The sequence below is a fragment of the Serinus canaria genome, chromosome 1A (assembly GCF_022539315.1).
Source record: "Serinus canaria isolate serCan28SL12 chromosome 1A, serCan2020, whole genome shotgun sequence".
Classification (NCBI taxonomy): domain Eukaryota; kingdom Metazoa; phylum Chordata; class Aves; order Passeriformes; family Fringillidae; genus Serinus; species Serinus canaria.
This window is the reverse complement of record NC_066314.1, coordinates 46,465,422-46,477,319: the sequence shown is the minus strand read 5'-3', so window position 1 is coordinate 46,477,319 and position 11,898 is coordinate 46,465,422. Positions and strand designations below refer to the sequence as shown.

The window sequence follows — 11,898 nt, the reverse complement described above, 5'->3', positions numbered from 1 at the left end:
TATCTCATTCTCGCAAAAGTCTCCTTATCTGGCATGGAACTCTGCCTAAGAGTGACAAAATTCCCTGCCCAGGGAAACAAAGCTTTCCAGGATACCTGTTTTTCTGCACCTCCCAGCTCGTGCGTTGCTTTGCCCTAAACCAGGACACTTTCCCACGTAAATACCCCCCTCTTGTGTTCACTTGTAAGTACTACGAGAATCGGCCACAAAAACCCCACCCAAAACCCAGACCTATCCTTGATGGTGTCAATCATTAGCAGGTATTGGATGGAATTCCAGCCAGTGAATGTTTCATCCTGTTGAAGCTTGTTCTCTCTGTGCTGGACTGCTCTTCAGCTGACAAATCTAAGGTACTGATGCCACATCTGAATTGCTAGGATTGACCCAAGAAAAAAACCTTCTGGCAGAGCTGATACACAAAATGAACAGAACAGGGCAGTGACAAGACAAGGAAAACCAGGTAGCTTTACAATTAAGCAAAATATATTTTAAGTTCTCAATGTAACACATCCCTTCACCAAGGCAAGGGCATCACAGCTGTGCTGTGAAAACTCAGTCACTTCTTTTTAACTTTTCCCCTCTCTCCTGACAGATCTGACTCCAGATGCACTGAGTGAGACTGGAGAGTGGGAAGGCTGCAGCAGTGCAAAAGCTGCACTCACACTGCACTTCGTAGAGAATGAGCAGGGCCAAACCACAGCTGCTTCCAGGCCAGAGGTGATGGTGTCTGATGGTGTCCCTGAAAGGAACACTGCTGCAATGGTACCAACATGGGCCAAGCTCAGTCTGTAGCTGGTGAGGAAGAAAAGTGGTTTTTTTCTTCAGGGACTGCCAAATTTCATATGTAGTTCTGAACAAAATCCCCTGGAGATGGCTTGGTAGACTGTTTCTGATAGCTCAGATAGCCATAAGGAGAAAAATAAAGTCTGCTCAAATACCAAACTAGAAGGCTTTCCTTTTCTTTTTTTTCCCTCCTGCCACCTTATTCCTGACACCAATAGCCTCCTCTGTGTCGTCGTCGTCGTTCCGAGATCGCTTCTTCTCTCCCTGCTCCCGCAGCTCCTGCAATGCAATCAACAGATTGACCCAGAGTCTGGTCTGAAGAAATTCAGGCCACAACAGCGGGGACAGGGTCAAAAAGCCAGCACCCACCATTCGAGCAAACCTCTGGGCCTCAGCCACACGCTCTGTCAGCATCATAACTTCTTCCTCTTGCATGGGGAATGCTGGCAGCTTCTTGCCAATCAGGTGTTCAATGCGCTGGAACAGCTCTACATCGTACCTGAGGAAAGACAAGGCATCAGCTTGAATCAGCCCTCCTGAGAGGGCCTCAGCTGTCACCACTCACAGACTTCAGCCCTTGTCTCCAGCCCACAGACACTTAGTTTGTGACGATGGTCTCACAAGCAGCTCAGCTGCATCCAAATGATGCTGTTTGGCATGGCTTCTCTGATTTATCCAGCTCATCTCATCTTTGTTCAGAAGTATTTGGGAAAGATTTTCTTTTTAGACAAATACTTCAGTGTTTATAAAACACCCACCAAAGTTACTTAACCTGCATTATATATTTAAAAAATATAAAAATATATTTCATAGTCCAGTTATAAACTGTTCTGCTCAATAAATGCCTGCTTCTAGAATTTTTCTAGACTTTCTTCCCTCCCCACCCCAGGCTTTGAATTCTCTCCCCTTTAACTAAATAAAACCAACTGGCACTTCAAAATGAAAAGCAGTATTTTATTCTCACCCAGAATAAGGTCAGATATTTTCTGCTCTGAAACACAGCTGGAAAGAGTAAGTCTGTTAAATTTTATCACTTACTGTGTGACAAAGGTGATAGATTTGCCAGATCTCCCAGCTCGAGCTGTTCTCCCAACACGATGAATGTAATCCTGGAAAGAATTTTCTTGATAAGCAATAATATATGTTCACTAAACACTGAACAGATCTTATGGCAGATCAGCCTACCTATTTTCTCTTTAGGAAAGAACAAGAGAATGTTAAGAACATACTGCCAGCATTAAATGCTCAGGAGGGACTGCAGATTTTGAGACGAGGCCTAAGTGGAGGCACAACTTCGGTTTTAACATTTGAATTCTTCTCTTTCTAAATGAGAAGACCAAATCCAATTATTCCAGACTGCAGGATAAAAGCTGCAATACATGACCTTCACCAAGACTTCACTCTCACTTCCTTGGAAAGCTAAAACTCACTATCACTTCCTTGGAAAGCTAATATCCACAGTGACCCCATGCCTGCATTTTCAGTCTTGGAATCTAGTGCTCTGCATAGTGCATCTTCCAGAGAAACTGTCTGACAAGCAGACTTGGCCAGCATGGTGAAAGAGAGGATGATTGAGAATAATTTAGAAGAGTCTGATCTATCAAGCATCTTTGGTCAATGTGGTTCTAGGCTGTTTTCCAGGTTTTATACTGCATTATGGAAATTAAAATACTCCCTTCTCCACAGAGGATTTGCAGAGAGAGGACTGTAAGAAAGGATCTGTTCTATGGGTTAGATGAGAGAGAGAAGAGCACAAAGACCATAATAACACCATTCAAGCTGCAACCCCCACAGTTTTTTTCTTACTTTTGTGCCTTTACAAAAGGAGTGCCTTCAAAAGACCTACCACACTTTCTTCTGTTTGCAAGGCACAGTATCTTTAATCATTGTAAGCAACAACAGCAATTCCTGAAATGCAGGTTAATGGTATGCTTTCTGGAACTAAGCTGGGGAACAGTCACATCCCTGAGACAACCCCATACTTTCCATACAGAAAGTTGGTAACTTACTTTCTTTTCCTTTTGCTGTACTTTTGTGATATGAAGGTGAGACATATTAAGGACACCTTTCTTAACCAAATGCTTGCTGAATGTCATAATCAGAGAATTTAATTTTTTTTCTTTTTTTTAAACACAGTTTAAAATATGACGGCAGACCTGGATCACGGACACAGAGATGACTACATGAAACTAGTAACATGTTAAAATTGTTTCCAAAGCCCTTTAATGTAAAAAGGCAAAACACAGTCTGAGCAGAAATGCAAAGACATAGAACATTTCTTACTTCTCCTCTTCACTTAGGGGATCACTTCTACAACCCAGGCCATGAGACCATGCAAACAGAGATACCAACTCAATAGCAGAGGCTGAACTACCCCTTTCAATGTACAGAATCATGAATTAGGCTTCCAGTCAACAGAACAGAAAAAAGATGTCTCTATTCCTTTGTCCACCTTCTTTGTCTATCTGCTCCCAGTGACCAGAAGCTCTCAGCTGGCACACAGGCTTACCTTAGAGTGGGTAGGAATATCAAAGTTTATCACCACATCCACGTGTGGGATGTCCAGACCTCTGCTTGCAACATCAGTAGCCAACAGAATAGAACGTGCCTTTGCCTTGAACTTGTTCAGAGAGCCCAAACGTTTATTCTGGAAAAAGGACAAAAAGGGAATGGGAGAATAACACTCACTCTAGTTTCTAGTTAGCTCTTGTTAAAATATTGGCACAAAAGAACTGGGGGAGAAACTGCTCAAAAATTCCACTTCCCAAATTTATTTTTTAAGTATTACAGAATCAGTGTCAGCATTCACATTAGTTAAATTTCAATGGATCAGTCCAGTCCACTAGCTGTGAAATACTCCTCCTGCAGGGCAGGTGTGACTCAGTATGGTGCAGCCCATTTCCCAAGCCCCAGGCCCCCTGCCTACTCTGTTGTGAGGGTTCCTGCCCATACCTGACTCATCTGCCCGTGGAGAGGAATGGCAGTGAACCCCAGGTTGCGGAGCAGTAGAGCAGTCCTCTGAGTATTGTTACATGTACTACAGAAGATCATGAAAGAGTTACCAGCCAGTTCATTCAAGATATAAACCAGGTAGCTGTCCTGTAAAGAAATAGAGGGAGAATAAAAAAAAAAAACCCAGAGATAATCACATGTGCAACATTAAGTTTAGGACTCAGAAAATGAAAAGATATTGGACAGATGTAGGAGCAAGAAAAGACAGTAAGAGAGAAGAAACAGCAATACCATTACCTTGAATTTGGAGGGGATGAAAATGTAGTACTGCTGTAGTTTTTCAACAGTCTGATACTTGGAAGAAACAGCACATTTAACAGGATTCTTCAGAGCAGCACGCTGGAGTTTTTGAACCTGGTAAGATCAATGAAATTTAGTTGGACAGAGATCTTGTCAAAAAATTGTATTAATACAGTCTAGTTAAGAGAATAGCCTGATGGAAGGAGAACTAGAACAGATTAGTCTGCTCCCACCTTCTTGGTCATGGTGGCAGAAAATAGGAATGTCTTCCTGTCTCGAGGAATCACTTTTAATATCTTATCCACCTGTAAAAAAATAAGGAAATTGAAATACTAAATACTACAAGCAAGCAAGACACAAACCTTCCACAAATATAAAGGTAATCCACATGGAGACTAAGGCATGTGTAAACATACAGTAGGAACAATTTTTTTCTCTTCTAAAGGGAATGTGTAGGCTGATATCCTGTTGACAATTAGGCAGTGTGAACTTCAAAAGTCCATCAACAGTGCAAATATCAGGCAATGTTTCTGCAGGAATGTGTCTGTGATTGTTTTCTACACTAACTACATTCTACATCAGGCACTCCAGAGACACCAGTGGATTTCAGAGACAAAGTGCCTCCTACTGTCTTGGCAGTGCTCTGCAGTACTCTGCTACGTTCTAATCCCACCACAGACTTGTGTGTAATTATTAGATTTTAGTTACAATTCACTACTATTCCCTACAGAACAGCTCAGTGTTTGCTATGTGCCTGTAGGAAGCGATTTCAAAGGCACTCAACCAACATTCCAAACCCGTCTTTCAGCAGATCCCTACCTCGGTCTCGAAATCCATGTTAAGAATACGGTCAGCCTCATCCATCACTAGGAACTTCAGAGCTCGTAAGTTGAAGCCCTTCGTGTTCTCCAGATGATCAACTAGACGGCCAGGGGTTGCTACCAACAGCACAAGAGCAAGTTCAGAATGAAAGCAGAGGAAAAGATCCAAACAGGCAAGACAGCTGCCCACTACAGAAATGGGATTCTTTGCCCAGGAAAAGTAAAGATTGCTTTGTGGGAATAACTCTTTCATAGAGTATCTTCAGAGAGTGTTTTGAAATAAGACTAATGGAGTCAGACTCTCTGAAGAATGTCCTAAAAAGAAGTGACACAAAAAAGACTGTAGACAGGCTGTACTGTGAAGGATGAGAGCAGCATTTCAAATACTCGAGGAGAATGAAAAAACAAGCCAAAAGCACTTTAGGTCTAGCAGGAGTGCTTTGGAATGAGCTTGTAGCAACAAAGTTACTGGTGGATACTTTAGAAACATTAACAAGCCAGTACTCAGAGCTTGGGACAAAACACAAATGAAGGATGAACTCTGCTTTCCTCGGTTAGCCACAGTTTGATAAAATGCATACTCCACATGCCCAGCACATCAACTTACCAATTATAACGTGTGGTTTCTTGGCTAAGGCCAGAGCCTGAGACATCGTGTCAATTCCACCCACAATAACCGCTGCAGGACAAAGAGAGGGGAGTGAATACCTCAGTGTAGCACCAGCCCTTCCCTGGCACTGAAGCGTTTACTCTGACTGCCCACCACGCACAGCAATTCTGTACAAATGAAAAGCTACTTATTGTTATGAGAATTTACTTTGTTTTAGCATATCTGACCTTCCTAGGCTTCTTAAGCCATGCATTTCATTCCTTACTGGCCACAAGTATTTCATTTTCACAGCTGCAGAGCTACAGGCAGAATCTATTCCTTGCAGTTTAACTCAACTGCAAAAATCTAGGAATCCTAAAAATACCCACAAAGCTTTTTTTGAGAGATTATCTGAAGAATCAATACAGATAGTCTGAAAGGAAGATTAAACTCCATCACACCATAGGAGGGAGCTCTATGCAATTTCATGGACACAAACCCACTATTGTGAACACTCTTCTACTTCCACCTTTAACTATTTAGACGTAGAATGCAGAAGAGCTGTAGACCACTCCATGAGGAAAGACCACAGTCTCTTCTCAAAGCTGGTACCAGATCTCTGTCTTCCAGCAGCATAAGCTTTTCTCACACTTTGTTCAACCCCTCATACAAATCCTCTATTTTTATCTTTGCACTCTCAAGCTGACAAACTGCTCTTCAGAAAAACTGGTCCAATACCTCAGAAGCTACTTACTGCTTTGAACACCAATGGAGGACCCAAGAGCTTCAAACTGCTCTGAGATTTGGAAGGCCAGCTCCCTTGTTGGTGTGAGCACAAGAGCAAATAATCGCTGAGGTGTTTCCAGCAGTGCTTGCAGAATTGGCAAAGCAAAGGCTCCTGTTTTCCCAGATCCAGTTTCTGCCAGTCCAATGACATCTCTGCCTGAGAGAAGGAGCAAGGGGGCAAAAACCTGTTATACATCCACAAAAGAGAAAGAAGACTTTAAAGCAGTGTGCTACAAAACACAAGAATTCCCTAAGGACAGGAAAAAAAGGCAGACACACAGAAGGTAAAAAAACCCAAAAAACCACAAAGGGCCAAACCAAAGAATCTCAGAATCTCTCTGAAGCATTTTTAAGACTGTGATTTTATTTGTACAATGATTACAGTCTCAATAGTCAATTTTCTAGTTAATATAAAGGGCTTCATACAAACCTTAGGTTCAAAATAAGTTGCACTTTATAATGTCTCAAATCTGACATCAGTTTACAGCTTAATGACTCCACCTCACTATTCTAGTCCAAATGTTGTCTGCTTACCAGCTTACAAGGAAACAGACTGTGGTGTTTGAGACTTCAGTCACACAAACTACAGGACAACAGCACTACCAGGTTCACATTTCACAGGCACAATTGTGCCGTTGATTAACAGGGTAATCTAAACCAGTTCCTTCAGTAGGAAGGGTAGGACAGAAAGTCTTTTACCCCAAAACAATGCAGGCAACAGGGTGGAATTCATCAATAGAATCCATTATGACCTCCTAAGCTCATGCAGCTGAGAAGAACACGCTGTCAATATACCTTACACTGGAAACAATTCCTCAGGCATGCAGGCTTACCTTTGTGTTTGTTTTTTCCCAAGAGAATCTTATATGTGTAAAAGAGTCTGACAAAAGTTAAATGCTAGGACAGAGCAGACACTGAAAGTTTGTTCCCATTCTGTCACTATGTTGTTCCTTCCTCCTTGAGAGTGTTTTCAGGGGGGGTTGTTTAAAAAAATAATATTTCTAGAGGCAGAAATGTCTGCTGAATTCAGTAATTTATTTTTTTCTAATTCTAGAATGCTTGCAGAAAGTCACTGTGGTTTGGTTTATTTTTCACTTCAGAAATCTAAATTCAAAGAGTTGCCTGCTCACAGCAAAGCAAATTATACACACTAAGGAGTCAGTCAAGGCATCTTCACTTTCAGTCACACACAAACACTCTGTAGGTCTCTATAAGAAGCAGTACAGCCCAAAACCTATTGGAAGCTTCCTGTGTATCCCTGAGTATTTCAACAACAAGATAATCAATGTGGACTAGCAATTCAAATGATTAATAAGATTTCTATTTAACGTGGAGTGTCAGAACTACACAACAGGAGTGAACACTCAAGGAACAATGTTTATACCCATTTGAAAGTTTGTGGCTGCAGGCAGGGTTTTAGGAAAAACTAGTATTCCAAGCAAGGACACAGAATAAACATGAAAACTATTTCCGGACAGAGATCCTCAACAATGAAGAAGTTGGGACACACTCATCCCTGATCCTTCTCACTCAGCAAAATTCATTCACTCAGAGCTCCTGGAGCAGTCCCCAGGTCAGCATCAAAGAAGTACACTGCTCACCTTGGAGAGCCACTGGTATAGCCTCAATCTGGATCTTCGTTGGCACCTTCCATCCCAACTGGTCACAAGCTTCACACAGGACATCTGTCACTCCCTGGACATTGGTGACAAGAGAAAAGGGAAACAGACATCACCAAAAAGGCCTAAATTAAATCACAGGTTTAATGAAATACATGCTGCAACAGAGCCAGCTTGTATCTAGTGGAGACAAACCCCACCAGGCCCCCAGTGCAACTCTCTGAAAGGGCAGGCTGCTCACAGTAATATCCTCCATCCGTAACTTCATCGGATTTGTTCAAAATCTGTTAGAGATGACTGTGACGGGAAGAATATGGTCGGTTTTACCCTAGTTTACACAAGGAACTTCCCTCCTCACACACGCCTATCTCTTCACCCACGATCAAAGAAAACAAAAACCACCATGTTAAGTTGCGACTACTTGAAGGTAGCGGCGATGGGAGCAGCAGTGCCAAGCGCAGCGGGGCAGCGGCCGAGCGCCTGCAGCCCCTGCCGGGCCCGACCCCGCTGCCCGCCGCACGTGTCTGTGCCGCGGGCAGGCCGGCAGCTCCCCGGCCTCCTCCGCGCGGGGGGAGCAGGACGCTGCTCCTCGGGACAGCGCAGCGAGCTCCGGCCCAGCCTCACCAAGTCCTTGAAGCTCCGCGGCGGCTCCTCCGCCGCCGGCTCCTGCTCCGGCTCCGGCTCCGCCGCCGAGCCTTCCTCCTCTCCTGCCGCCATCTTGGCGCGTGCCCTCCGGATGCAGCGCAGAGCACTCTGGGAACTGTAGTCCTCCCCGGGGAGCGACGGGATATGTAGTTCCGCAGGAGAAGCCGAGTGGGGGCGGACGGCTCTCCCTCAGCGCCGGGACGTGCCCAGGGAAGGGCGGGCTGCGGATCTCCAGCCGCCTCTCCCGGGACAAGGGCACCCTGAAGTGGCTGTGGGAAAGCCTGCCCGCCCACCCGAGCGGCCAAGCCTCAGGCCTGCACTCAGCCCTGCACGGCCTAGGCAGTGCTTGGTGTTGTTCCCAGCTCATGCCTTCTACAGCGGTGAAAGAACAGGCAAAATGAGCTGGCCAGGCACAAAAAGGCAAGAATATCTATAAACTTATATCCATAACGCATATAGAGAATGTGAAAAATGCGTATTTTATGATTGGCTTTTCGCAAAAATTAAAATGAATATTATATGTGTTCTATATATATATATATTAGAAAGTTATGCTGTGTTAATTTTCTTAAGTAGTGTGTTAAATATAGTTTTAGGTTATAACATAGTGTTAAAATAGAAGCTATGCTATATAAGATACTTTTTTTAAGAGAGGACTCGCACCAAGATAGCAGCCAGAGGACACCTTAATCAGACACCTTAATCTTTCAGAGAAAAGGAATTTATTGCTCTCTTATCGAGTTCTTTCTGCCTCGCTCAGCCCTGAAGCTGCCATCAGGATTAAGAAGAAGAAGTTGACACTGACCAGACAAAATCCTTTTTTTGAATGGAATTTATGCATCATGTATGAGGTGTATGAATATGCAACGGGCTATTGCTTTTAAGGGTTAATCCTCTGTTAATGTGTGTCCTTTTTTGGGCTTATTTTGCCCAGAAAGAGGGACCCAGACTGTCCGTAACACTGGTTTTGTTGTCTCATATTGTCATAATCCCAATTGTTCAAATTTTTAGTACTTTAATTATATTACTCTTTTTATAGCCATTTTATTACTATTAAACTTTTAAAAATTTTAAAAACAAGTGATTGGCATTTTTCACAGAGAACAAATTAAGTGCTTCAGATGTGTTGGTATGAAACATTTCGAAGCACTAGTGATGGGAAGGGAGAAAAGAGCTGTCATTGTCCCAGATTGTTTTTCTGTTTATGATACTTGCTAGTGTGAATTTTTGAAGTATGAATTATGAAATTTTTTTTCCCCTCTGTCTCTGGGAAGTCTGTCTGGGTGTGCTCCCAGTGGCAGTGCTGATACTCTGCAGCATCTGTCCCTGGATTCATTCCGAGCGTGGCATTTCCTCTGCGCCCAGAACAATGAGGAAAGTGAGAGGAAATAGGAACGAACTCCCTGCGTGACACGGAAAGAAGAGGAAACCTGAAACAATTCATGGGCAGGAGTCAAAATGAAACTGCTGCATCCCACTGTGCTCAGGAGCAGTGATAAATTAAAACAAAAAAAAGAAAAAAAACCCCAAACCACCCTGTGTAGATGCTCTTTGTTACCATATGTTTCAAATATCACAGCAGCCTGACCATCAGCTTGCTGTTTATTGTTAGTGCTAAAGGCTAAGCCTGGCCAGCACGTAGGCATGAACCCCTGTGAGGGTCACTGGGATGCCTCAGGAAATGGACTCAGGGATGTGACAGGAAGCCACTGCTTGTGATTCTTTACTGAACTCCTTGCCCACATAATATGGTGCTGTTTTAGTGGGGAGCAGGGTGGAGCAATTCTGTTCTGGTGAAATTCCAGTTTGTGTAATTCCCCATTGTCAACAGATGTATTTGAATGAAAGTTTTCTCCTGTCCTAAACTGCTGTTGAGAGCATTCATGCATGATAAAATAAATATACAGCTTCTAAGTAGTAATTCCTTTTTTGTGCTTTTCAGCACAGGACACTGCAGATTATACTGGATTTAGAAATTGTCACTCCAGGCCTTTTAAACTTGGCTTTAAACAAATGTGCTCCTAGCTCTACTGCATTTTACAGTCCTTTGCAGGGACAGGGTAAGAGCATCCCCAGCAGATGAATTTTAGTGCAGATGTAATGTCAGTTATTTCATAAGGGGTGCATGAGATGAGATGGACAATGTGTACAAGCACATCACCGCCAGGAGAGCAGAGAGACACTGACACAAAAGTGCTTCATGTTCATTTATTCGAATCAGCAGTGTACTTGCTCATTTCTGGCAAACAGGCATGGGTATCAAAAGCATTTGAGTCCCACTCTGGGGAACCAGAGCTTTTATTCTTCCTACAACGCATTAAAACAAATGTTGATATCAGGAAAAGAAGAGACAGAAAGGACAAGGATTCAAGCCTTGTGACACGGAGGGCTGCCCTCCTTAAGAACTTGGTCAGTGTTACAGAATTAGAGAGTAGGTTTTTCTGATCATTTGGATTTATGTCTGCTCAGGGAAGTTTCCCTTATCCACTGGGGCATGCTTGTGGAGGGAGTTACCTCTGCATTAACCCTTTGAGTCACCTCAAGCTAGTCTCAGGGTCTCTTCCTTGTACCTCTTTCAGGTACTGCCATGATCCCCATCATCACCATACTTGGGCACTTCTCAGTGGGGTGATCCCAGACACATCCTGGTGAGGTAGGGAAGTGCTGCTATCCCTGTTTTTAGACAGGGAACTGAGGTACTGATGGCTCAAAATCACAAAGGGCATATTTAGCAGAACAGTCACTTGAAACAGGGTCCCAGTCCTTGCTCCTGCTTTGGAGGGGCTCTGCCACTGAATCATCCTACTCCTCTCTACCCTCCTGAAGATCAGTGTGTTTCACTGATGTGAAGCCTTCCGTGGGAAGCATTGTTAGGACCACGTGTAGCTTTCCATGAGCGCTGCCTCCTCCCTCACAGATGATCCACTGTGGGTCTCACAGGCTGCTCAGCTGCACGGAGAGTGGCACCTCCGCCTCTCAGGTGTGCTCCCATCACATAGCACCAGCCTACCCTTCCCTTCCTGCTGCAGGAGATATAACTGCTTCCTTCCACCAATGCCCTGAGGCAGACTCTGGTCCCAGGACCACTCTTCTTCTCTCTGTTTTGGCTCCTAAAATCTATTGTCACTGTTTGAACTGTGCTTCACCTGTTTTATTACTATCAGCATTCAGGTCATGCTTTCCTTTTCCTACAGGGATTTGCCCTCCATCACAGCAAAATAACAGGTAACTTGCTCTCACATGCTACAGACTTGCTTTTACTCTAAAAAACAACAGCTTTCCTTTGGAACAGAGGCCTCCTTTGAAAAAATTTTATATATTTATATATATATATATATATATATATATATATATATATATATATATATATATATATGTATATCTATATATATGTACACACTCT

General features: G+C 43.3%; 1 protein-coding gene across 1 annotated transcript; it reads right to left on the bottom strand.

The window, feature by feature from the left end:
* Window positions 1-461: 461 nt before the first annotated feature.
* On the bottom strand, window positions 462-8,633 carry DDX47 (DEAD-box helicase 47). Its single transcript, XM_009086584.4, has 12 exons — window positions 8,475-8,633; window positions 7,833-7,926; window positions 6,200-6,388; window positions 5,464-5,535; window positions 4,855-4,973; window positions 4,269-4,340; window positions 4,033-4,149; window positions 3,736-3,882; window positions 3,293-3,430; window positions 1,822-1,892; window positions 1,153-1,282; window positions 462-1,062 (listed from the first exon to the last, which is right to left on the bottom strand). Exons 1-12 carry the CDS (start codon window positions 8,565-8,567, stop codon window positions 943-945), a joined length of 1,362 nt encoding a protein of 453 aa, XP_009084832.1. The 5' UTR covers window positions 8,568-8,633; the 3' UTR covers window positions 462-942.
* Window positions 8,634-11,898: the final 3,265 nt, after the last annotated feature.

Coding starts and splice junctions, on each gene's coding strand:
- DDX47 (XM_009086584.4), bottom strand. CDS start 8,567: ATGGCGGCAGGAGAGGAGGAAGGCTCGGCGGCGGAGCCGGAGCCGGAG. Junction 7,927..8,474: donor CGCGGAGCTTCAAGGACTTG/GTGAGGCTGGGC, acceptor ACCAATGTCCAG/GGAGTGACAGATGTCCTGTG. Junction 1,893..3,292: donor ATATTCCTACCCACTCTAAG/GTAAGCCTGTGT, acceptor AATTCTTTCCAG/GATTACATTCATCGTGTTGG.